Source organism: Ascidiella aspersa, chromosome 2 (assembly GCF_963924565.1).
Source record: "Ascidiella aspersa chromosome 2, kaAscAspe10.2, whole genome shotgun sequence".
NCBI lineage: Eukaryota > Metazoa > Chordata > Ascidiacea > Phlebobranchia > Ascidiidae > Ascidiella > Ascidiella aspersa.
The window spans coordinates 7,059,647-7,086,910 of NC_139448.1; the positions used below are offsets into that span (position 1 = coordinate 7,059,647).

The window sequence follows — 27,264 nt, forward strand, 5'->3', positions numbered from 1 at the left end:
AAGTTCACTACATTTTTTTCGAAAACGGAGTTCGCATGTAACATGGTCGGTGCGCTGTAACATTTTCATGCATCATTTATCTAAATTTTACATGCGTAGAAATAAGCTTTTATCTTTTGCAATCATAATTGTAAAACTATTCCAGTTCCTTCTTTATCCTTACTTGTTTCAAATTTTAATAGGTTGTTGTTTAATCAGTTATTATTATAGCGATATCTTAAAGCATTTGTCGTTTTAAATCCGAAACAAGGTGTATACTTAATAAGAATATCAAAGCCCATACAGAAGTAGATATCATTTTGAACGTTTCGAATAACTCTTTATTCATTTTCATCATGTTGAAAATGAATAAAGAGTTATTCGAAACTTTCAAAATGATACCTACTTCTGTAAAGGCTTTGATATTCTTATTACGCCTTATTACAACCCTCCACCATTATGCCCCAAGTTGTATACTGTTAGGAGATAGTGAGGAAACAAAAGAGATACTTGAGATGGAAAAAGTTTATCAATCACGTCACCGATGCACGTTGACAGAGATCTAGGGCAACGATTACGTTGACATGCAACTACATCCAACAAAAAACCCTATTCCACCAACATTAGGCGGCTCTCGCAAAACCGAATATAACATTTCGCCTAATCGGCCACAACCAACCCTTTAGGCCGCGCTTTCGTTCCGAGAAAACAAAAACCGCATTGCAGACACGGCCTGTGCATCAGCCTGCTTTTATACTGTCCCAAACTTAGTCGCTGCAATTATTGAAGAGCTTTCAATGCGACAGTCACGTATTCAGGTAAACATAAAACCGCGCAAAATGGCAGGCAGTCGGCCCATGCCTTATTTGAAGGAAAGTGACAGCAAATGGTTCTCAAGCGGTCGCTTCAACTATCACGCTCCCGAGCTAATCCGTGTCACCAGAGACCTCTCTTTCAGAGGGCCACAAGCGCGACCCTTTATCTCTAGCAAGTGAATAGCCGTTTTTGGCTTAGGTCATTCAAGCGAAACCACTTGCACTATGATTTTAGCAGACATAACAACTCTGTGTGCAAAGACGCAATGCACACTGTTGCATGTTAGGTCTTATGGACTCATAAACTTTATAAAGTGCAATGTTATAAACGCAGCGATTTCTAACAAAATGCTAATTTATTTGATGTGGCATGAATCGTTTGACGTTAAATGTTTTGCCTATTTAATCAAATAAACGCATTTATTCGTGCTTGATTAGATCGGATTCAATGCAATTTGCCCACGAGCTCGATCGAAAACTGTGCTTTTAATCCTATAACTGTTTTAGGACGTCAAGTCATGACGTAGCTTTGTGTTTGTGCATTTACGGTGTGTAAAATATCGCGGTAACATATATTAGGTTTCCATCAGGTTGCTAACCAAAAAAGTGTTTCAGCGGAACTTTTACATTCGTCATTTTTCTAAAAAATTAATTTTTAAGATTTAGATTGCACACCATGGCTGAAATGACCAAAACAATTTCCTGAAATAAACAAAACAATATGCTTTGACGACGAACGACACTATACCACTTGGAATCATGTATCGACTACGATATGATATATTCCAAATAGGCGGGTCATCTTTGCAAATGCCATTTTTCAGTTTCATCATTTTGATTAAAATATGTAGGATAAATTCCGTTATACCGTATAGTGGTTGAAATGCGATTTTAAACCTCGCAGGATATTTGCGCACATTTTATCGAACACCTTGGACAAAGGCTTCCTGAAATCGAATATTTTTTTTGTAGAACGCAGTAAAACGCCTACTTAACGCCGCACGAGGCCACCCTGAAGGCAATTAGGCGAGATACCGTCGCCAGCTGTTAAGAGATAGTTCTCGAGCGCACAATCTGGCTCAATATGCCAAGTTCGAGTATATTGGTCGGCTTTGTAGTGTCCGATATCGGCCCGACTTCAAGTTCGTGGTTTTTCCTAAGTAGCAGCAAACTAACACCTTGTGCACGAGACATTTAGAGGATCGATGACGTAATGAAATTAACGAAATTACGTCATAACGGATGCAATGATTCTGAAGAACTTTATTAAATGCGAGAAGCTATTCGTAACGTAAGTTGATATAGGAACATGAATCAGGAATAGTGGTTTCCGATACTTGATATTCTATTCCGGTACCGCTTCCGTTTTGGGGGAAAAAACGAAAAAAAGCCATCGGATTCGATAACAAATGACGTTAATGGTATGTTTTCACTAGCAAAATAGATGAAATTGACAAAGTGGTTTTCCTGATTCTTACTCAAAAATATGCTTTGGCTTTAAGAAGTTGAACTGCCACGAGTGGTTTACCTTTAATTTTTTTTCAAAGTAGAATCACTGTGTTGGATCGCAAATCGCAGCTGAAATTTATTTTACTTATTTGTTATGGTATCAGCGCAGATTCCACCTTATTATTGCACGAGTGCCGATCCTACCACTTGATATCTGGGTGTCGGTTACAACCCGATGTTATCGAACTTTGCTAATCAGGAATATTCACCTTTTAAATCTACCTTTTAACGGGGCTATTGCAGCAGGACAAATATGAACAATCCAACAAAAAAGAAATATTTATTTTATTAGGTTTATTTGCCCCTTTCTGTATACTGTTACGTACATTTTCCAAACTTCATCTAAGGCAGGGTTTCTTAAACTTATTTTACCACAGACCCCTAATAAATGTGTTTTGGTTTGAGTAGACAAATCTAGGCAAGGAATTTTAGAGTTGACGTCATGTATTGATGTCACAATACAAATAGACTTAAAACATCTCATGATTCCGGTCTTAAGTTTGTGAAAGCGCAATGGAGTTTAAATATACATTCAGTGCAAAAACGTTTTCAACAATTCAACAATTTTCTTTAAAAAAATCACTACTTTTCAAACATACAGTAATATTTCGATTAGGGCTTCAGGAATCCCCTAAAACTAATTCACGTACCCCCACAAGCCTATAGACCCCAGTTTAAAAAAAAACTGGTCTAAAGTCACAATGAATAAACCAAAAAGGTATTTTGCTTTTGGACGATGAAATGTATGTCTTTTTATTTACTGTTGGGATTCGCGTAATGGCAAGGAAGCATGAAATATACAACGCATAAAAACTGAGGAAGCGATAAGGAGCAAGGCATCACGAGGAAGCGAATTAAAAAAAGCTATAGTATCTACAGTTTGACGCGGGAAGAAACACAGTTTATACCAAAATAGTTTTGCTCCTATTTGTCAATGAATTTATTTGAAATGTGTTTTTTATAAAGTGCAGGTACAAGAAGTGGGAATTTGAATTAGATTTTTTATTGCACTATTTCAGTTGAATAACTGTTTAGCTGACTAGTTTTCATTACGTTATTGTCTACGTTTTTGCAATGGCCAAACTCACGGTATAAGACATTGATATCAACGAAACCTAGAATTTTACAGGACACGATCGTGATTGAAAAACGAAGCAGCGCGAACACCATAATGGCTGGCGACAAGTTTTACCATAAGTTGTGTAATAGTAATGACGAAGATCCAACATTAAAATTGTCATAACCCTCATTTTAATAATAACACGTACGACAAAGATATAGAGTGAGTGAGAGAAAAAACGAAAAATAAAGAAAGAGAAAGAGACAGCGAGATTTAGCGAGAGAAGGGAGAAAAAAAGAGCAAGAGAGAGAGAGAGAGAGAGAGAGAGAGAGAGAGAGAGAGAGAGAGAGAGAGAGAGATAGCGAGAGAGGGTAATGGAGAGAGAGAGAAGGGGATAAGAAAAAAAGAAGTGTGTTTCTACAAGGCGAAACTGAAAAAAAAGCTTAAACCGTATTTCTGCGTTATTTATTTTGATAAACACAAGCATGCTTATATAGCGGCAAGGACGGTCACAGTAGCATTAGCAGCGAAAGCTTAACTATACACCCGTGCTTTAACCAGCAACCAATTGCCCTTACAGCTTAACCGACTGAAACCTGGCGCAGGGCGAGACCTTGCCAGTCACCACGATGACGCAACGGACCAACGTCATAATGCCTGACGTCACTAGAATGGCGGTGGTCATGGCGAAGCTCTTGCCGAAGTTGCCTTCGCGCATCAACGGAGCCAGGATGGTTGCACAGGCAAACACCAACACTGGATAGATGGTGATCAGATAGCGACAGTGGTGAGGGAACCAGAGGTTCTCAATGCAGATCCAGACCAAAAGTGCCACGAAAAGGGTCACCAGGGCTGCAGTGCAAGATCCCTCGTCGCTCAGTAGACCTGCGGATGGAAGATATTTCACCAAAGATCAGGGTGTTTGAACTATATATATCCGATTCCTCGAACACGTTAGTTAACAATGCAATTATCTTACGTAAGTTTTTCGTTTTTATTACTTAATCAACCAATCGTGGGTCATCACTTGTTAAATTGAAATTCCCCGAAATGGTGCTTGTCCATATGCTTTAGGAAAATAGGTGTCTGCAACTCTCCAAGCGAAATGACTCTTTTGGGACAACTTACCTCTCAAAATGACGTCTTCTCCTGTTGCTGCTGTTTTGTATCGCACAACGGCCGCCATGTTAATGCCACATGATACGCTCAAGACAGCAGAGTACAACGCCAGGCCGTTCTGTGTCAGCACCACGTATATTCGAAGCATGTCTGGGAATATAAAAGAATGGTCCTTTTTAAACGTTTTGATGAGGCATGGCGAATGTGTCTCCAAATATAAACTTCGCTACGTTTTTATTTTAGTTGGAACTGTGTATTTCATTTTGTATTTCATTTGGAGTTCCTGTAACAGAGAGTTACTGAATGATTTATTTTAGGTGGAAAGCATTTTAACGGGCAATTACTTAACTAAAAAATTCACATATGTGCGCAATGACGGTGATCTAGCTTGTAATACCAGTACTATATACAGATTCTTTCGCAAAGGCGCACATATTAATCCGTAATTTTACTTAGGACCAACGAAAAAACAAAAAAACTAAAAAAAATCTTTTTAAAACATTACTCGTGTTGAGTTTTGTCTAAGCTATTCGCAGGCTTAGTCTGCATTGTTCGCTAAAAGACAATAGTTGCCATGCCTGTTTCTGTAGATGCGATACCTGTTGATCTTTAGCGATATGTCAGCAAATTGATCAATTCGTTATACTTTGTATAATCGTTTAAAGGCTTGACCGAGTTACACGAAAGCTTCGTATGTGCAGTTCGATAACAGACAATAGTTGTCATGCCTGTTGCATTAAATGCGATGTCTGTTGATCTCCTGTTGCATTAAATGCGATGTCTGTTGAGCGATATGTCAGCAAACTGTACAGTTCGGTATGAGCTACTTTGTGTAATCCTTTAACGGCTGGACAGAGCTACAAACAAGCTTTATATTTATTATGTTGTTCGATAAACGACATATGGTAGATTCTCAGGGAGTAGCGAAAGACCGTTAGGTCATCAAAGTCAGCCGCCGCTCCCTGCCGCAATATCATCCAAATACATGTGCAGGTATACGGCAAAACAACTAATTAAGAGAACAAATTGAAATACGATTAGTAAACTTGGCAGATCGTTATACAAGTAGCGTATATTCCGTTATGTAAGCCTTTTACGACTGGGCTAACATATTGCCGCTGTTTTCCTTCAACACTCCCATGGAGTAAGCATCAGGGACTCGCATTTGTACTTTTATTGGTGATGTAGCAAGGAAACAGTCATTTGTTAACAGTCATACACAAAAACATACATTAAGAAGGTCGCTGTTTGCTCTTTGGGAAATGGCGTTCGTTTAACGATTCGCTGTTTTGCGAAATTGGAAGTGAATATCACGTTTTCAGGATGAGATATTTTTCTTTACTGTTCTACCCCACCCGAATCCATTAGAGATGGTGAAATGAACGAATTGAATAAAATCGTTTATTTATAGCAGTATTTATCAACCTATGAGTCTCAACAACATTTGTATTGTCGCAACCTGACCCAGGAACTGACGTCTGCTGGGTTAAAGTAACAAAATCAAAAAATTAAAAATGGCTTTAACAGGCATATCACAGTTGTTCTACGGATATGTCGGTGTATCTTATATTGGACTAATGCGGTACTTAAACTGGACAGTTAGCTATACAAGTTGTATACATTACTTTTATCTAAGCCAGAGGTTCTCAAACATTTTTCACCGCGGACCCCTAATGTTTTTTTGCCTTGCGTTGACCAACGTAAAATAGAAATTATCAAAATTTACGTCATAAATTAACGTCACAATACAAATAAACTGTAGAAATCTGTAGTTTTCGGTCCACAAAATGTGTAAGGCAAATAGAGTCTAAATACATTCAGTGCAAAAACGTTTTATTTTTAATTAAACTCTTTCCTTATAAAATTTGATTAGTTCTTAAATATACTCTAATATTTCAAGTGGGCCTTCACGGACCCCTTAAAACTAGTTTACAGGCCCTCTAAAACTAGTTCACGGACCCCCTAAAACTAGTACAGACATCCTAAAACTAGTTTACGAACCACCTAAAACTAAAGTTCACAGACCCCCTAAAACTAGTTTACGAACCACCTAAAACTAAAGTTCACGGAAGGCTGTGCATGGACCCCAGTTTAAAAACCCTGATCAAAGCCTTTTAAAGCTTGGTTGACTTACTGCCACTATTCTCCTTCAGTGCGCCCATAGAGTCATGAATGCTCTTGAGTGACAGAGCCGTGGTAATGTACAACGTCAGAGCGGTCAGCATGAGGAGGCAAAGGCACAGATCCATATTCTCGCGGTCGTAGGCAAACTCCCATGGCACGGGAAGACCGAAGGCTACAATGTAGAAGACCAGGAACATCTGAAAAAAGCAAAGGGAGTGTTGTTTTTAAGGCGTTTTATTACTATAGACTCGTTTTATTATTATTTCAAGACGTTTTATTATAATGGACGGCAATTTAGCGGTCAAGTCGCTTAAAAAATAGATTAAAAGTAACACTTCGAAAGCCTTTTTAAATTAAGATTTAACAACTTCAAGCCCTAACTCGTCTGAAACACGGTCGATTTTTCATTTGTTTGGGAACAACTCGAATACAGCACGCTTGACTGGTCAAAAACACATATACGAAAGTTTGATTTGATATGCTTTACACCGGTTTTTCCTAATTTTTCAGTGAAATTAACTTTCAAAACAACGTGGCGCTTTTCAATGGCTCATTTTGTAAAAATTCCAAAGGTTTGACCTGCCATAAAATAATGAATTAAAAATTTTTATCTTACAAAAATATTCGCATTCAAATGATTATTAAAACTGTAAAATAAAATAAAGGTAAATAAAAAATCTGATGAACACCGTAATTTTTGCTTATCGGTCAATTTTTGTCGGTTAAGTGGTATTTGAGTTCGCTGTTGCTCGTTTGACTTAAAATTGAGATGTTTTTACCAAACATTGACACTTGAAAAAAGAGAAAAAAGGGCATTTAAAGAGGCATTGTTCTGATGCTTTTAATAAATTTTTCATCCATTTTTAATTTTTTTTTAATTTAAATTTTTAAACTGCTTGGTCTTAGTATCGCATCCAAAGATAACATCTCTCATGTTGTAAAATACACGCCAAAAAATTGTCAAATTACAGTTATAACTTTCCACACGCTGAAATCCACAGCATCACAATTTACATCTCATACAATTGAATAGATAATAAAACGTGTTAAATGTCATTTCTCAAAAAATTCTGTCCCAGGACAATTAAAATATGCCATCAAACAAACAGTATAGGATTTTCCGCCGGGGCGAAATGGTTCAGTAAGTCAAACAAAAATAGCAGCAGAAAATTGTTCGGTAAATACATAAATTACCTCATCAGGTCATGCGTTGAAGTGGTTACAATATTTTGTGTCAATATTACAATTCAAGCTGAAGCTTTGAATATAGTCAGAAGATAAACATATCAGTTGTATTTAATCTGAAGTTTTACCAATAGCGTTTTGCTTTATGGAAATGAAAGTTAACCTGAGATAAATAAAGTGGCACAAATTCTCACATGCTATACAGAAGCCCGAATCTAACCTTTCTTAAAATGTTCCTTTTTTAATTTTTAAAACTTAAGACGGCCGAACCAAACATACGTGCGTTTAAAGTTTTTTTTACATTTACTTCAAATGTTGGAGTTTTTGCAGCGGTACCACGTTAGTTTGTGCGAATATAAAGTCTGCGGGATACCAATTGTCCTTGAATGAGTTTAAAAAATAAGTTTTAATCTATGATGTCGGGTAACACTTTAAAAGCGAAAAAACTACCAAAAGTTTAAAACAAATGCTTTCTATTCGAGAAACGACCAAATAAAAAGAATTGAGAAAAAAATGAGAAAAATTAGGACTAAAGTGTTTTGGGATTTAAAATCGCCAGATGTACTGATATAATTTCAGAGCATTTTTAAAATATATTTAATGCTGGATAAAATTAGTATCGACTGTTTAAAATTCTTTGTATGAAATTGCTGAAACGAATCTTACGTTTGACTCTCGAACACTTTTTGAGGTTTGTTAACTGCATTACACACAGCAGAAAGTATTTAAAAAAATTTTTGATAGTGAAAATGCAGGAATATTCTAAACGATTATTAAGGCATATTGTATGTAAATTGAACAACCTAAAAGCACTTGAAATTAAACGAAGTATAAACAGTCAATTTCGTTAACATTATGCGCCGCATGAAGTGATAATACTGTGTGCTTCACAATAATCGAACGGCAACGATCAGTATTCTCGGGAGAGCGGAAAACCAATCCTTACATAAGACGTTTTTGTCGGAAGAAATGTAAATCATAATCAATTAAGAAGGGCTTTTCCTGATTAAACTTAGATTTAAACGATCTGGTTGCAACTTTATTTTACAGCTATTTAGCAACGTTGTAAAATAAGATTATAAAACCACCAAGGAACCCCGAGTGTCCATTATTTCGAGAAAGCGTTGATAAATGACACATCAATCTGATATAGATATACGCATGTTGATGGTCCATGGCACGCCCACACATACTTTCAGAATTCCATTACACGATGACACGTTTGTCATATGCGCCGGCCTTAATGGTACCGTGTTACGAAACGCGAAAGATCGTTGTTTCGACGAAGCCTCAATATTGATTAAACCACCGCTCGAGTTCGCCATGACCTCGTGTATAATGTAAAGTGCCAAAAGGCCATGTTGGGAACTTGGCCGCTTGCTCGAGAGAGTGACTGATTTGCGAGGCTGCAGCGCTTTTTCTTATATTTTTAGTTCGCTGCTGCCGCAACCCTACCTGTTAAGACCATCATTGAGGGTCCACTAAACAATGCCTGTGTATATAAGGATTTTGAGTACGCTACATCAAGGTTTATTACGCAATACAAAAAAACTGTTTATATAACGCTCAACGACAGAGCTTCATTTTGTTTGTGTTATTTTTAGTTGAGTTATTGATCATAATCGGAAGGGGTTACCAAGTTTTTTTGATTTGACTTGGAATTGGCTTGATCGTATTATGACTTGGACTTGACTTGTTATTTATTCAAAAAGACTTGACTGAGACTTAAGTTTTTTTACAAACAACCTGACTGGGACTTGAGTCATATAAAAATCACTCTCACCTTCGTGATTAGCGGCGGCTCCGACTTGACCGGGCTGATTTCCTTGCGGAGGCAAATGGAGGCGAGAAGGTAGCAAATGCCCAGGAGGTTCCAGAAGAAAGTCAGCGGCCATATCACGAAGAAAAATACGTGGTCGGGAATGATCTCGTGATCAAATTTGTCGCTCACGGCTTGGCGCGAATTTTGAAACAAGGATGCTTTTCACAAGGAAGACAGAAAATATGACGGGACTTGGAGAAGGCAATAGGCTTTTTAGAGCTTTCGCTTGATAGCCCGTTCGGTAGAAAGCTGGTCGTGTAAACCAATGGTTGGTAGTTCGAATCTTACCAAGGTTTTTCGAAACATTTCTCCTTAAATTGACCGTATCTATTCTGTTCAGTCGAAATTTCAAACATCTTTTTTGATAGCTCAATTGATGGAAGAGTGGTTGTGTTACCCAACGGCCGTAAGTTCAAATATCACCGAAGATATCTGACAGTTTGGAAGTTTAAAGGCGGCAAAGGAATAAATCGATCTGATTATGTCGAACGAGTGTGAATTACTTTATATCACATTAAGAGTTGTAACGTTACCCCAGGGCTTTGATTCGAATCCTTATAACATATATGATAGTTCTCTCAGTATGGCAGTATACATGTAAGGTTGTCGTAAGTTAATTTCAATTAAATATACGAGTTATTATAAATAACTGATTACTGCGTTGTATAAAATAATATTACAAAATTGTGTACCTAACCAATGCTAATCGGTGCGAATCCACTTGTAAACCACCCTAAATAAACATTGGCACGGTAAAGCCATCTGCTTAGTCTCATTAAAAATCCAATTTAAAAGTCATGAAATTAAATTAATTCCCTCAATCGAACGTTGTTTAAAAGTACCACCAGGAGCGGAAAGTTGGTTATTTTATCAAGGTTTTTCAAGCAAAAACAACCTACACATATACGAACTTATAATAATTGAATAAAAAATGTCTCCTAGAAAATTTCACATTCAAAATAGGTTTGTTTTCAAAATAGGTTTTGTTTGTTGAAACATATGCACTCCAAACAAAATGTTTATAGGAATATGCATTGTGTTTGCATTATTGTTCCCGATTTTGTTTCGCGTGGAACAAAGTTTGTTTTGAAAGTACAAATTTTGTTCCGGAAAAACATTCGGAACATAATTCATCGCATTTTTTTCAGATTGAGCGTAGTTTTTACGAGCCTAAACACGATCAAAATACTTTATTTGGAACATTTGAAATAATTCAGCCCTTGACATACGCATATCTGACGGTTAAGGGACGAATCTTTTTTTAAAGATTTCTACGACGTTAGAACAAACAATTTGTTGCTTACTGCAAGTTGGTTGTTCCTTGTGGTATAATATGACAACGAATAGGTTTAAACTAACCTTCTCCTCTTTCTCTTCTGTAGTAGCATATGATTATTGTTGCGATGTTGCTGCACGCGGCGCATATCAATAGAAACAATTTTACTTTATCCATGTTTGTTCAATTATAGAGAAATGCTGTTAAAACAAGAAATTGTTCTGTTTAACTGAAACACCTTTGTTTTTTGCTGCATTTTCTGTAGATAGCTTAAGCCCTATCTCTGCAATAATTTTATCCCATGCACGTAGAATATAAGCTTTTTCAAACAAACTTTTGCATTTGTGTTTTTGTTTATATATTTCCTTAAAAAAACACTTCTAGTCTGAAATCTTCTATTAGATTTCCTACTAGCCTATAAACAACCAACCCAAGCTTTAAAACTGTATAGGACTTCGCTAAAGCGCAACTATACTAACAATGCCCATCTGTCTGATTAATTATCTAAAATATGAGTATGAATTTAAAAATAAATTAAGAACCTGACAGATCAGCCTTGTGTCTTAAGTCTTATCAATATTTCTTTCAGTATTTAAATTAGAAAATGTTAAACACTGTCCAACGTTTTCTTGTGGCACTGGCGTAAGCTGGCTTTACCATTGTTGCATTTCCGCGCTTTTCAACAGTAATATTGCGGAAACTGTTAAGGTTCGCTATACGGTCTGGTCCCTACATAGACCACATATTGCCCGTATAGAGTGCAACAAAATGTTGCCGCTTCTTCGCAACGTTAATGTATAGGCACGTTATGTACTTGACTTGATTTTTTTCTTATGTGATAACATGATTAACATAACTGATTGTGTTGTACCGATTATTTTATCGTTCGCGTGAGCGTATGCGTTAGTGTTTTTTGTTTTACATTCGTTGTTGGGTTAAAACAAATTCGTTTGTGACTGCCTAAAACAAATTCGTTTTGTGTTCAACATATACATGAAACAAAACATTGACTCTGGGCACGATCGTGCTGTTTGTTTTTTCATATTTTGCTGATGCAAAAGCAATACCACTTTAAGTTTTTACCAAGTTAAAAAAAGTATGTAGATCACGATTTTTACAAACGAAAATTAAAATTATACCTAAAATCCTGCATGAAAACTAACATTTCCTTCAATTCAATTAACATAAGTTGTATGGCTTAATAGTAAATTTCAAAGCAAAAGGGACGCGTAAATCAACAAATATGATAGGCATAATGACGTTCCAATACGCGGCTAACAACTTATATATTCATCAGAACATTGACTGATAAACAGTCGCTTTCAGGCAATATATTAATCTATACAGCACTTAGGTCTATGCTTGGATCTCTAATGTATCTATATAATGACGATCAAATTCAAATAGGTAAAACATATTAATGGATAATAAGTATAAGAACAGGGCGTATCGAAACGTCTTTATCAATATAATGTCGATTTTCGTTATCAAGCTGCATTACAGATGCGTGCATAGCGTAACTAAACCTAAATTATGTTTTCTCTTAGACTTATTTACTGCCGTTTGGCAATTCAGCGCTTCGCACAAAACCGGACCAACGTTTTGACAGACTTTGGCAAGCTACACCGTTTATATATAAGGTCGCCAATATTGGTAACGTAGGCGAACGAAAAACCTCGCGAGTTGCACTCAATCCAAACAATTTTGCCTACAGACGTATACGAGGGTTTTACGAGCAAATGAAGGAAAGCAAGTTCTGATTGACACAAGTAAAAGCATCTCCATTGAGTTGCAAGTGCTTTTATAGATTGAATGGTTGCCTAGCCACCAATGACGTCTTGATCATGACGTCTTGACTTTCAAAAAACGGTCAGGGATTTATTGTCGAGCTTTGTCATTCGTCAATAAAGCGTCAGCGCCTACGCAGAAGTGTAATGACTTTATTGTAAATGGAATCAAACGTCATATAACGGAATAATTCATTGCCAAGATGTGGTGTTTTCGTTCATGTGTGTATACTGTACAGGCATTGTGATTTTGGTAACTCCCCCACTCTTAAACTAAAATTTCAACAAAGGATAGACGTAACTTGATATTTCGTTAGCGATACCCATCATCCGATAATTTTGACAAAAAAAAACTTGAAATCTGCAATGTACTCTTTCAGCCACTGTAAATCAGTGTTTCGCAACCTTTTTTGGCTTGCCGCACAATATAGAATTATAAATAGTTCGCGGCACCCTTGTTTGTATTTTTACTGGATGGTTAACTGGAAAGTTTACAAAAAAAAACAAGATTGAAACAGCGCGTTAACTGTGCAACAAGGTTAAAAAAACATTTTTTTTTGATACTTCATACATTTTTTCACATGTTATGGCCAGTATACAGCAACCAACAAAAAACATCAGACACTCCTTTCAACAAGCTTTTTTGATTTTTCGTGTCTGAGTTAAATCGCCCTTTGTAAATTAGCCTGAAACGCTTTACCAACTGTTTTGTTATCTCTTTGCAAGCGTTTGTTTTGCCTTTTTCTATGAAACACCATATTGTATTTTAATTGCATATCTACATCTACAATGCACCTTCGCAATCCATAACCGGCAACTCGGCTGATTCAAACGTTTAGGAACCTATTTTAGGGCAAACTTTTGAGACGTTTGCATACATTACTTGGACCACATTAAATTTCAAAAGCGTTATAACATTAAACTTTTATATTGCTTGTTCATATTTCGCCTTTGCAACTCCATAGCCAGCCAACTTGGCCGTTTAACGCTTTAGTGCTGCTTTTTAAAGCGATTTATTTACGACCACTTAACCCGCTGCAGTTGTGAAATGCTTCCGTTGTTTACCGCAATGCTTATAATTAATTTAAAGCGTCTGTTCGGCTTCGTGTCAAGTCCCGACAATGTACGGTCTTAAAAAACGTAAACTCTGCAAAGCAATCTGCCTTAACCATTAATAATGATGCTGCGGTAAAAATGCAAAAAAACGCCCTTCCACCACATCACTGTGCACTGTTGTACGATACAGGTCATGGGTTGCCAAATGCCCAGATATCAGGTCCAATAATTCTAATCTATTGTATAACCCCAAAAGGCCTATGCCATCAAGAAGCTCACACATATAATGCCTTTGCTCCGCTTAATGTCGGTGACCTATCAACAAATGGTTGCTTACACTGAGGTTTTTGTCAATTAGATGCCATCACGCTCTCTAATGTTATAAAATCTGTTGACGTGATTAAACTAAAAGTAAAATCGAACCTCAGACGAAACATGCAATAACCACAATTGACAACTTAATCAAACGAAATCGACGCTGTAGTGAACATCCCTAAACAACTTAAATACAACATGAAAGCCGCATAAAAGCAGTTGAAGGTATGTGGGTTGGTCACCCCTGGTCACTGATCTGATTAGCGCTGATTGTCAATTAAAACTTGTACAGAAATTTCCTAAAAGGAAATGTTCTTCAAATTGTCTCTCTATTGCCGGCGTCGTAAATTGTCTGATCGATCAATTTTATCCAACGACTGAGATTAATGCTCGGTTCAATTAGCGTCAATCAGATGCCATTCGCGCAGCCGCTTTGACACTTCCTCGTCATTATACGCCGCAAAGCAAACTCTCCCAGATATTTCCACAACTTGAGCTATGTTATAAAAGACTGTGAGCGTTTCTATATTTATATGTTAAAAAAAAAACTGTGAGCGTTTCTATTTACGGAGTTCAAGATTAATCTGTCATTCTAAGAGCAACCAATTAGGAACAACAAGGTGTTTGTAAATATAGTAAGAATATAAAAGCCCATACAGCAGTAAAGGTATCAATTTTACAAAATTAATAGCTTCCTTTCTGTCGTAAAATACAGCGCATCCTGGCCTCATCGGAATGGCAAAAATAAAAAGGTGGATTGCCCCATGTTGACGAGTGTTGGATTTACCCTTTCAGTTGCTTTCATTTGGTTGCAAAAAAATATTCAATATCATTCAGACACATAGTAAGAATATCAAAGCCGATTTAGAAGTATAGGTATCATTTTGAATGTTTCGAATAACTCTTCATTTATTTTCAACATGATGTTGTGCGACCGACTTCTGTATGGGCTTTGATATTCGGTCTGCTCTAACTATAATCTCTATCAGCCACTATCTGAAGAGTTAATTTAAGAGCAAAAATGGTGAATACTTTGGGCTTTAATATTCTTACTATGTCTCACTACAACCTCCAACCAATATGCTCCAGAAATTTATTCTACCCAGTTTAGGGTCCTCTGGTGTACATTTTAGGTGCTTATTAGAACTTTTAATTTTTGTTTTGGAATGTTTTCAAAGAAACCTACGGGAGAATAGTAAACAGATAAACGCAATCGAAGTTTATCCATGAGAAATAATACATTCATCGTGACAAACAAATTAAGCAGCTATATAAACCTACTTTCTGGTCGCGAAACATTTCCCCAAATCTCTCGCTGTACCTTGCAGTTTAACTCGACTACAAAACGGTTATTTAGCTGTTACCGCTACAGTTCAATATTGTAGTTCATTTTACATTGACCTCAAAACAAAAATATCTTCCTAATTAAATATTGAACCTGGCCAAAAAGCATTGCAAAATAAACACAACAATACCCGGTTAGGCGGTCAACCGACATGAGGACGCTGCACTGTGACAAGAACACCGATATATTTGGTGGAACGAGCGCTTTTACGATTATTTGCTCAAATACCGTCCTATCTGGTCTGTGGCCGTAATTTTTGTCTTGCGTGTAGAATAGGCTGTGGACCATTGATGGATATAACAAAGACGGTGTATCGATTTTTGCAGGAGGCATTTTTTAATTTGCATTACACTTAACGAGCAACGGCGACCTCGATTTAAAGCCGATCTGGACTTAATAGAAAGGTATTGAACAGAGGCGTGAATGATACAGATCCTTTATCATATAAGTAGTGTTTTCCTTGCGCGAAGTGTGCCGTGTGCCCAGGTGTGCCCAGGTGTACGGAAGTGTATTCCGGCGTATTCAGGTTACATCCGGTAAGCAAAAGTAAAATTGAAAAGTGTTCAAAAGTGTGCAAAAGTACCCTGAGGAGCAAAAAAGCGTCTTTGGGTGAAAAAAAACGTTTTTATAAGTTTCCGGAAGTGAAGGTGGAAGTGACAAAAAAGTGACAAAATGTGTGATACGGTAAGGTAAGGTAGTTCTCTACGTTGCAATGTTTCTGTTAGGCCCAAAAGATTTTTTGTAAAATTTTCAGAAGAGTCAGAAATCTACTTTTGCGCGAGGTGTGCCAATTTCAAAAAGTGACCTTTGCACGAAGTGTGCCAAAAATATCGTCGATTGGTAAAGTCGAACTGTGCATTGGTTGTCTTGTTTGTTGTGGCTGATTTGGGCTCGTTCACAGAGCAGAGAGGAAACAGTGTTTCCCTATCAAGACTGGTTTCCTAATTATAGCCAGTATTGGTTTACTATTGACGTAAAGAGCAATGAGATGGTATTTTATATTTAGTTCATTAAAACTTTAGTTGTTTGGTAATTTAACTTGAAGATGATGGATTTTATTATTGGCACACAAAAAAACTTACATTATCCAATTCATTTTGTTTATTTCTAAATATTTGTGTTTTAAATATACCATTGACTGTATAGTTTTGCTTGACGTTTACAGAACGTTAAGTTGAGAGGAAACACTGTTTCCCTATCAAGACTGGTATCCTAATTATAGCAAGTATTGGTTTGCTATTGAGTTATAGAGCATGGAATTGTTATTTTATTTTTTTTTCAGTTAATTAAAACTTACGTCGTTTGGAAATATAATGTATTTTGTTGATGACACTGAAAAAAAAAGCAATCATTTTCAATCTATATTGTTTATTACCAACTATTTTTATTTCAAATACAGCGACACTATTTACACGAAAAACACAACAAAAAATCATGACTTTAAACTTTCAATTTATTTACATTCCTGTTACATTAATGTTGTTATTATATAAAACAGTTATTTCTTGATACTCCTTTTTTGGTTTTTGATGGAGTCTTTCATGTCCGTCCACATAGACTGCAATAACTTTACCAGTTCATTAAATTGTCTTCTTACATTGGAATCAACTAATCCGTCTGCTAGTGGTGCAACTTCGTAGAACTTTATATTGGGTATTAAATACTTTAAGTAATTTTTTGGTGCATAAATATTTTGTACCCGTGATTTTAAAATTAAACCATCTTCTTTAATTTCAGCAGCAGTCGTTTTGATCTTGGATTGAATAGTACATTCACTATCATCTATACAAGTGGGCCAAAATAGAACTTGAACAGTTGTATATCCATTTTGGCTCTCTTTTTGTTTAGGATACATAATTACAAAAGGTGACGAAACGTCCATTAATATCTCAACTATCTGTTTGAGTTGTCCGTGATTGAAAAATGCCTTGCCTCGTACTTGAACACTGATCGTAACCATTCGAATATTCGATTCGTCGTCAAAAAGCGAACGTTTTGAACGTATCTTTCTAAACATTTCACGAATCGGTTTTCGCTTTATCGGCCCAATACAACTTGGCTCTTGACGTTTTGGCGGAGTTTCAAACAACTGAGAATCCTGTAAAAGTTGAGAGTCCTCATTACATAAATCTAATAAAAGCTGAGCCATTTTGTTTGACTTGTGAAATTTTGCTCACAGACACAGATATATATACTGTTTGATGAATGAAAAAAAAACATCTGTTCTTGGTGTGTAAAATGGTGTGGGAAAATTTGTTTAGTATACATTATTTTCTCATAATTTAAACAAACAATTAAATTTTTGTTTTTATAGATATCTGCATCTGTTTTAGGCATGCCTGGGCAAGCCAAAAAATGCTGTGGGAAAATTTCTTTAGTATACATTATTTTCTCATAATTTAAACAAACAATTTAAAATTGTTTTTATAGAAATCTGCATCTGTTTTAGGCGTGCCTAGGCAAGCAAAAAAGCTGTGGGAAGATTTGTTTAGTATATATTATTTTCTCATAATAGAAACAATCAATTTAAAATTGTTTTTATAGAAATCTGAACAATTCATTTTAATAGAAAATTGTCTTTCAAATAGTTCCCAGGGATATTTTTCTTTAGTATTAAATTGATGTGTAACGGCTTAAATATGCCATCTTGCGACAGAGTAAAATGACCAACGATTTTTTTTTTTTGCGACTGTCATTATTCAATAGATAACCGTCAGAACGGCGCCACATGTATCCAACTTCCGTTCCCACAGAGATGGTGAGTGAAAACAGTTGTGGATCTCTATAAATGTATGAGGTTTTTTTTGTATATTGACATATTGAAAGCAAAAACTATTTAGATAAGTTTCGTTACTTTTTAATTTAATGGAAACAGGAAAGTGATACCTTTCGTTATTTTAACTTAGCAAGAATGAATTGTGAGCAAGGTACGTTAATAGAGATGTATTTTTATTTTTAAATTAGTATCCATATTTTGTTTGCTTTATTGATCTGTTATTTGCTAGTAAAATAATGAAATTATAATATTGAATATAATAAAGTAATTTAAATCTCAGATAAAAAATGAACTTAAACAGTGTGAAGATTACTGCCGAGATCTAGACTTTTTTTTTGAAACAAGATTTAGTTATATTATAATATATGTTATAATAAAGTAATTTAAATCTCAGATAAAAAATAAACTTAAACAGTGTGAAGATTACTGCCCAGATCTAGACTTTTTTTTTTTGAAACAAGATTTAGTTATATTATAATATATATTTTAGGCTTACAAGATGATTTGTCACTGCAAAACAACGGTATTTATTTATTTATTTGTATTTGAAATATAATAGAAGTATTTGTTTTTTGTTTGTTTCTGAATAGTGTGAAGTTTTCAGAGATTACGTTAGGTGATATGGTGTGAAGGAAAATCACTTACCGAATGCTAAGCTAAATTATATGCGTTGTGATAGGATTCTTACATTTATGTATTTGTTTTTTAGCTGACTATCTTGTACATCAATCATGGTTTATTGAGGAAATGAATAAACCCTTTTTGGTGGAAATTTGTGGTTAGTTTTGTAACCGGTATTTTTTTAGGTGAAAAAAAAAAAACTAAAATTTATTGTCCATCAGAAACTCCAGAAAAGCAATTACCACAGGAAAATGAAATCTTTTATGACCCTAAACCATTATCACTTTTGGATTTTACTAAGCAAGATAAAGTTCCTAAAAATATTGATCAAGTTTTGGATTTTGCAGGTGTGTTTATGTACGTAATGGCTTAGTGACTAATCTATTATGAGTTTTTCTTGCTTTGTATTTCAGTTAAAATTGGAACCAATAATGCAGAGAAGGAAACTAAACCTGAAACGAAAAATGTGGAGAAGGAGAGTATATCTAAACTTGTAACAAAAAATATTAAGAAGGAGACTATACCTAAACAGATGCCTCTCATCATAGATCTCACTAACCAAGTTAAACTTCCAGACAATATTGATCAAGTTTTGGATTTTGCAGGTGTGTTTATGTACTTAATGGCTTAGTGACTAATCTATTATGAGTTTTTCTTGCTTTGTATTTCAGTTAAAATTGGAACCAATAATGCAGAGAAGGAAAGTAAACCTGAACTTAAAACCAAAAATGTAGAAAAGAAAAATATACCTGCAGGTGTTTATATTTAGGATAGTTCTATTGATTTTATAGCTTTGCTTTTGAATATTTATAAACATACATATTTAAATGAGATATTTGTGATTTAACTGTTAAAAAGTTGTTTGCTTGTATGTTTCAGATAAAGTCAAAGACAAAACTCATCTCATTATTGACAAAACAAATCAAAATAAATGTAGACTTTGTAAAAGTTATTTTGAGAGCAAAGCCATGTTACAGAAACATCATATTTCAAACCACCCAAAGCTTCAGTGTAAACTTTGTAATTACTGGTAAGACAATTTTGTATTCTTATATATTATTAATTTTTTTTGGGTTTAATTATTCACAACTCAAATTAAAATTGATTTTTTTTTTTCATGATAGCTTTTCATCTGCGTACCGAAAAAGACAGCACAGTGATAAAGCATGTGAACAACGGAGAAAAAGGTTTTGTTCTAAGGAAACTATGAACATCTCTGATTTATCTCCTCAAAAAGGCCAAGGGTTGAAAGAAAATTTAATCGTTCAGGATAAAATTGAAAAACCAACAAAACCTAAAAAACTGTAAGCTTATCGTTTTTTATTTTTAGTTATCGAAACATTATTCTATTTAAATGTTTTTTTTTTTTTTTGTTTTTTTTTTTTATTTGTCTCTGTATTTAGAATTTCTAAACGAAGTGATGACAAAAGAAAACGTAATCAAATTATAGATTCAAATTCATCAGATAGCACAATTGATTTTCAAAAACATACAGCAATACCTTTTCACAAGAAAAAGTTAGTTTTTTTGTTTTTTTTTCAGTGTATATATGCATTTTTTATTGTAAACTCTTACATTATTCTATTTTGATGTCTTTTTATGTGTCTCTGAATTTAGAATTTCCAAATACAATGATGACAACAGAAAAAATATATCAAGCAAAAAACGTAATCAAATTTTAGATTCAGACTCATCAGATAGTTCGAGCGATTTTCAAAAACTTTTAAAACCTTTTCATAAAAAAAAGTAAGCAATTTTTTTATGTAAGTCACACATCATGATTTTTTTTTTACCTAATAATATGTTTTTAGGAATTCGAATCGAATGATTAGCAGTGACAGTTCTGATTTTAACTCTCCTCAGAAAGGCCAAGGGTTGAAAAAAAAATTAAACGTTCCTGATGAAGTAACTCAAAGACCAAGAAAACTTCAAAAAATGTTAGTATATGTCATTTTTTATTGTTTACACTTACACTATTCTATTTTAATGTTTTTTTTTTTATTTGTTTTTGAATTCAGAATTCCTAGACGGAGTCGTGACCAAAGAATAAAATTGTTAAACAGAAAACGTAAACTGTTGGATACTAGGTAAACCAATATTAATTAATCTTTAATATAATTTTTTTTTTTTTTTTTTATTTTAAAAAATATGTTTTGTTTTAGTGTTCGAAACAGATTTTCTGAAGATAGTGATATACTTTTCTCAACAATACCAAAGAAGAATCAAACGTAAGTCTAGGTGATAAATGATTTATATTAAATAGTACCTTTCAATTAACATAATTCTATTTTGTAGTTCAATTCCAACTGAAGTGGCACACAGTTCAAACTATACACCAATGGATACAAATGACAAAGATGAAACTTCTACGTCTAAATTTTGTGACTTGCCACCAAAGAGAAAGAGATCGAAAAGGTGATTATCACTATATTATTTATTTCATTAAGAAATGTAATTTTTTGTAAGAAAAAATAACTATTCAATTTTTTTTTTTTTTTTTAGAATTACAAATCCTATATGTCCAGAAAACAGATCCGATATTGTTCAACAACATTGGGATAGTATTTCTACTTCTACATCACTGAATACCATGATGTCAATTTTCAACTACCAATTACCACTTGAAAAATCTATTGACGATATCACAAAAGATATTTTAGAAGGTATGTCTCCATCCAGCTTCAAGATAAATACAAGTTTTGGTTTTGTTATGAGTAACACAATGTCACTTGTGAACCAGTATTTCCATGCATCCCCAAACAATTTTACTTTCTATTTGATGCCACCTGTTGTTCGTTGTTTTGAAGATCTCAAAAATATATTGCAGTCAGTTCTAAATAGTGATGTTTTAGCTAAACTTTCATTGCACCGTGAAGATACAAAGTGGTATTTAACAGAACTCACAAATGTTACTTTTTTTACCTATCGTCTAAAGGAGTTTCCCTTAATCGGTTGTTCTGTTATTTGTTTACCCTCTTTCTTGAAGCGTAGAGGTATCCTTGGTTTTACAAGAAACCACTCTAGGAAACAGATTAATGACAACCTCTGTCTTTTTAGATGTTTGGCAAAAGGTTTAAAGTGTGATGATGCTAATCTTGAAAAAAAAACATTAGAATACTTCTCTCAGTACTATCCTGAACAAAATGTAGACTCATTTCCAGGTGTATCTTTTAATGAAATTTCAAATATTGAACAGTTTTTCAAAGTTCGAATTACTGTGTTCTCAGTCGAAAAAGTTAACGAAGAAATTATTTGGAAAGTAAAACGTAGATCTTATGTTCCCAAATCAAATGCAAATTTTATATCTTTTGATGTAGTACAATATGAGAATCACTTTTGTTTTGTTCAATCTATTGAAAGCATCACCCATAACTTTGCATGTCAATTTTGCAACAACATGTTTAAAAAACCTTATCTTGTTCTAAAACATGAATCATCATGTGAAATCGGTGTCAAACAAACCTTTCCTGGAAAAATATTTCGAGTTAACCCTAATATATACCTTGAGCTAGAGCAAAATGGAATTTTAATTGCCAAACAATTGCAATATCATCCATTTTTCATTATTTTTGATTTTGAGGCTTTCTTTCCAAAAAATGTCAGCAGTCTTCCAACAAACACAGGAAAAACAACTTTTACACAATGTTACCAACTTTTAAGTGTTGCAATAACATCAAATGTTCCAGGTTTTGATAAACCTGTGTGTCTAATTTCAAATGGAAACTCTCACCAATTAATTTGCAATATGTTGCATTATTTTTTTGCAATTCAAAATAAATCTGAAAATTTGATGCTCGACAAATATAGTCATGTACTTGACGAATTAAATTGCAAGATTGATGAAGCCAAATCTAACGAACCTGATTTCAAAATGAAAAACCACCCTTTGGTTAAATTAAAAGCAAAATTTTCAGCTTTTATAAAGGCAATACCAGTGTTAACATTTAATGGATCAAGATACGACATTCCATTATGTTTAAAATGGCTAATTCCACTATTGCAACAATTTGATCCGATTCTTTTTTGCATTAAGAAACAGAATTCCTATCTTTGCCTTCAAACAGCCAAATTTCGTTTCTTAGATCTATGTAACTTTATATCACCAGGATATAATCTTCGAAGTTTGCTTCTTGCATTTAACACTGAACAGCAAAAACTATTTTTTCCTTACGAATATGTTGACAATTTAGATAAATTACAAGACAGGTGTCTTCCACCAAGAGAGGCATTTCGAAGCAGTCTCACAAAAGAAACTATTTCAGAAGATGACTACGATGAATGCTGTAAGTTATGGAAAACTCAAGGTATGAAAACTTTTAGGGATTATCTTATTGCTTACAATCTACATGACGTTGAACCACTTAAACAGGTTGTTATTAAGTTAATTTCAATCTATCACTCACTGAACATCAATTTTTTGTGTGATGGGGTGTCAACCCCTGGTTTATCACAACGACTTATGTTTCAATTTGTTCCACCAGATATCTATTTCTCTTTGTTTCCAAACAAGCATGCTCACATTAATAAATTGTTTCGCGACCAAATTGTTGGAGGTCCATCAATTGTTTTTACACGTTGGCATGCAGCAGGGGAATCTGTTATACGGGGAGATGTCTATGGTGCTACTGCAAAAACATGTCAAAGTGTTATAGGGTATGATGCAAATTCCCTTTATTTGTCAGCTTTAATGGGTGATATGCCAACTGGAAATTACATTCTTCTCGAGCGAAAAGAAAATGATAAGTTTAAATTTGAAAGGTCTCAAACAACTGGATATCTTGCTTTACAGTGGATGACATTTTATGCAATGCAAAATGATATATCATACATTCAACATCAATTTAATGGTGGAGAAAAGCAAATTGGTTCTCGTAATATTAAAGTAGATGGGTATATAGCAGATCAAAAAATTGTACTTTCGTTTTTGGGTTGCTTTTTTCATTGCTGTCCTAAATGTAATATCACGAAAACCTTTAAGGATCGTGACTTTGAAAAAGTTAGGGAAAAAGACAAAGATATTGCAGCCTATATTCGAAGTTTTGGTTATACTCTTATTGAAATGCGTGAATGTACTTGGGCTTTTCAATGTAAGACTGATCCACTTGCCATCAGATTTGTGTCACACTATCTATTGACATCACTCCAGCCCCCAAAACCACTCACACAAGAAAATATTCTTCGTGGGTTCCAAAATGGAGAGTTGTTTGGTTTTGCTTTGGTGGATATTTTTGTCCCACCTGGTCTAAGAGGTAAATTTAAAGAGTTCCCCCCAATTTTTAAGAATGCAGCCATTTCACGTGATGATATTGGAGATAACATGAAGCAATATGCAATTGATAATGATCTATTATCCTATCCCACTCGATATCTTATAAGCAGTTATAAGGGTGATAAAATCCTCTTAGCTTCCCCTCTTCTTGCATGGTATATGACAAATGGATTGGTGGTCACATTTGTTCACAAAGTTATACTCTATGAACCCAAACAATGTTTCAAAACATTTTGTGATAAAGTAACGACTGAGCGACGGAAAGGTGATCTTCATCCAGACTCCCAAATATTAGCAGATTTATGGAAATTACAGGTAAAACCTCAAAAAAGTATTAGTTGTTTGATATTACTTAGTTTTTTTTTTTTTTTTTTTTTTTTTTTTTTTTTTTTTTGTTAAATAGATTTGTAACTCAATACTATAAGGGAAATTACTACTAATATTAATGAAAATCTTTAATTTGTTTTTTCAGGGTAACTCTGCATACGGAAGGACATTGCTTAATAAAGAAAAACAGGAAAATGTTACTTTTTTAAGTGAGGAAAAAACCACCAAAGCTATGAACTCCAAACATTTTCGCAATGCTACACAATTGAGTGACAACGTGTATGAAGTACACAGTAGAAAACGTTCAATCGTACACAATGTTCCTATACAGATAGGTTCAATGATTTTACAGCTCGCTAAACTTCGTATGCTAAGGTTTTACTATGATTGTCTTAACAAATATATTTCGCCGCAAAACTTTGAACTTGTTCAAATGGACACTGATTCATTATATTTTGCACTTTCTGACAAAAATTTGGATAATGTAATTATTCCTGAAAAACGTGCAGAATTTTATGGTGAATATGACACATGGTTTCCTTCTATTGCTTGCCCATTGCATTTTAATGAATTTGTCGCTACCAAAACTGCTAATCTCCCCTTTAATGCTTCTCGTGCATGCTGTCTTACACATTTTAAACATGAAAGTCGGACCCCTGGTTTGTTTAAAGTAGAGTATTCTGGCAAAGCCATTGTAGCTCTGAACTCAAAAACATACTTTTGCCATGGTGAAAAAACTAAACAAACATCAAAAGGATTGATTAAGAAGCAAAACAAATATTGCATTGACGATTATTTTAAGGTTCTATCAGAAAAAATAAATGTTTGTGGAGAAAATCGTGGATTTCGTTACGTAAATCAAAAGATATATAGCTATCAACAATTTCGACAAGGCTTGAATTATTTTTATCCTAAACGAAAAATTCATTCTGATGGTATAAACTCAAGCCCATTAGATATTTAAAAAGCATATACTTTGTTGTACTTCTGTAGTAATTGTGAATTTTTAATGAAACTGTTTTGTTATGTATTACTAAATCGCTTTATAACCAGAAAAAAGAAAACAGTGAAAACATGTAATTGTGATGACATTGATGGGAAAAGTCTTATTTTATGTTGTTGTTTTTTTGTTTACTTCTTACATAAAGAATCACAGATTAAAAGAATTTATAAAATGAATATGGTTGTTTGTATGTTTTAAGGTTCTTTTCAAGTTATTCAATCTTAGGAAGAGTATATGGAATGTTGATGTTATTTTAAACTAAATTTACAATTATGTGAGGCGTTAGCAGCTGACTGAAAGGGAGATTCCCCAAATCATTGAAGTGTAACAAAAAAAATGACCAAATTGTTCATCCATATTATTTTAATCTGATTAGTTTTTACAGAAACGATTCGGTTACATAGTTATACACAAACTCATCATTGGCTTCCAAATCAGAATTAAAAATATTTACAATGTCTGGCATAGCAATACCACGACTACGAACTAAAATAAAAAAACAACTATAGAATCCACAGAATGTTGACGTTAACTCTTGTAAAGTTTTTGTGTTGTAACGAAAAATGTAGGATGATCGCGAAACAAAACGTGATATATCATTTCCAATTGGATAACAACCGAATGAGTCAAAGTAATCACACTCTCCATTAGAATTGAAATAGACCGCCACCCAGTGACTTCCATGTTTTTCGGACGAATCCAAATTAATTACATACGATTGAGAAGTTTTGCTTTTTTTAATTGAATAAGTGTTCAGTCTTCGTAGTTCATCACTTGCAAAAACACCACGAAATGTCTGATTTGCTATTGGATCATTTTGAATAACATTACGAATTTCAATACTATTCATATTTATGAGTTAAAATCAAATGAAACACTCCTTGACCTATCAATTTCTAATAAAGAGTCAAATTCAGTAAACACCACAATATTAACAGAATTTGGAAGAGCAGTTCCAAACTTACACTCTAAACGAATAGTTCCGTGTCTTATCAAATCAGTGTGAGAAGAATCACAAGAATTTGGAGTTAAATCAAAGGCATACAATGTACATCCATCAATAAATTCTGACTTTGATAAATTGTGTCCACCATTTCGAAAAAAATTTCCTGTTGCTAAAAACAACGCAAAATAAGAACGAGCTGTGTTTTGACGAGAAAAGTTAGGTTGATAAGCTTTGGAAGGAATTTGTTTTCCGTCTTGGTAGAGAGCGAGAAAATTTAGGTTATAATTTTTAAAATAAAAAGGATTTTTATCCAATTGACCATTAAAAGCAGCGTTGTCTACTAAACCAATAATAACTCGTTTAGGGATTTGACCAGAAATAATATTTTTCACTACAGTAAGATCACCACTAGGAATCGAAAAAACTTTTACATCCACACGAGAAATAGGATATTTAACTGTTCCACGTTCAAGGGCTTTCAAGTGGCCCATTAGAACAGGTGGAGAAGGTCTTATCTTGCGTGCAAATAAGGCTACACTTTTAAGATTGACTTTGAATTCTCCATTGTTTGCAGACATAAGAGAAAATGTATCTTTACTTCTTGTAAGTCGTACCTTAACGTCCACTCCATCGATTAAATAGCGAGGTTGAAAACCCATGTCAAAGTGAATCTTTCCCAGCATCTCAACTATTCGACTGTTACGAGCCAAAAATTTTCTATCACGAAAACCTTGATTGGCATTCGTAAGTGTATCATACTGTTCAGCAACGTCCTTTTTCCACAATGCAGACGTAAGGTGAGTCTTTTTCGCATCGCTACCAAAGTTAAGTAATGCTTCCAGGTAAGCTCGGTATGGGTAAGTATTGTTTGAAGCAGTTATCATTTTGTTGTTAAACGATACATCAACTTGACTCCATAAGGAATGAAGC

At 34.4% G+C, this 27,264-nt stretch overlaps 2 protein-coding genes across 8 annotated transcripts; one reads left to right on the forward strand and one right to left on the reverse strand.

Annotated features, from left to right (window-relative positions):
* Positions 1-3,937: 3,937 nt before the first annotated feature.
* Positions 3,938-11,090, reverse strand: LOC146163344 (uncharacterized). Its single transcript, XM_083380456.1, has 5 exons — positions 10,973-11,090; positions 9,575-9,771; positions 6,617-6,803; positions 4,492-4,632; positions 3,938-4,248 (listed from the first exon to the last, which is right to left on the reverse strand). Exons 1-5 carry the CDS (start codon positions 11,064-11,066, stop codon positions 3,938-3,940), a joined length of 930 nt encoding a protein of 309 aa, XP_083236582.1. The 5' UTR covers positions 11,067-11,090.
* Positions 11,091-18,541: 7,451 nt separating this feature from the next.
* Positions 18,542-25,533, forward strand: LOC146163345 (uncharacterized). 7 transcript variants are annotated; one of them, XM_083382857.1, is made up of 16 exons: positions 18,542-18,691; positions 18,878-18,946; positions 19,011-19,136; positions 19,203-19,394; positions 19,461-19,544; positions 19,669-19,819; positions 19,914-20,093; positions 20,193-20,306; positions 20,407-20,535; positions 20,601-20,726; positions 20,808-20,876; positions 20,952-21,017; positions 21,085-21,204; positions 21,292-23,093; positions 23,271-24,373; positions 24,531-25,533. In XM_083382857.1, exons 2-16 carry the CDS (start codon positions 18,916-18,918, stop codon positions 25,347-25,349), a joined length of 5,112 nt encoding a protein of 1,703 aa, XP_083238983.1. In that variant the 5' UTR covers positions 18,542-18,691; positions 18,878-18,915; the 3' UTR covers positions 25,350-25,533. The 7 variants fall into 7 exon arrangements, with proteins under 7 accessions (XP_083238983.1, XP_083238984.1, XP_083238985.1 ...); XM_083382858.1 differs by having other exon boundaries at positions 21,292-21,452; positions 22,980-24,373; XM_083382859.1 differs by having other exon boundaries at positions 21,292-21,452; positions 22,992-24,373.
* The last annotated feature ends 1,731 nt before the right edge of the window (positions 25,534-27,264 follow it).

Excerpts from the sequence above, each read along its gene's own strand:
- LOC146163344 (XM_083380456.1), bottom strand. The coding sequence starts at position 11,066 with ATGGATAAAGTAAAATTGTTTCTATTGATATGCGCCGCGTGCAGCAAC. Across the intron at positions 9,772-10,972 it reads CAGAAGAGAAAGAGGAGAAG|CATCCTTGTTTCAAAATTCG; the intron begins GTTAGTTTAAAC and ends CCTTGTGAAAAG. Across the intron at positions 4,249-4,491 it reads AGAAGACGTCATTTTGAGAG|GTCTACTGAGCGACGAGGGA; the intron begins GTAAGTTGTCCC and ends TTCCATCCGCAG.
- LOC146163345 (XM_083382854.1), top strand. The coding sequence starts at position 18,916 with ATGAATAAACCCTTTTTGGTGGAAATTTGTG. Across the intron at positions 19,545-19,668 it reads AAAGAAAAATATACCTGCAG|ATAAAGTCAAAGACAAAACT; the intron begins GTGTTTATATTT and ends TGTATGTTTCAG. Across the intron at positions 20,536-20,600 it reads AAACCTTTTCATAAAAAAAA|GAATTCGAATCGAATGATTA; the intron begins GTAAGCAATTTT and ends ATATGTTTTTAG.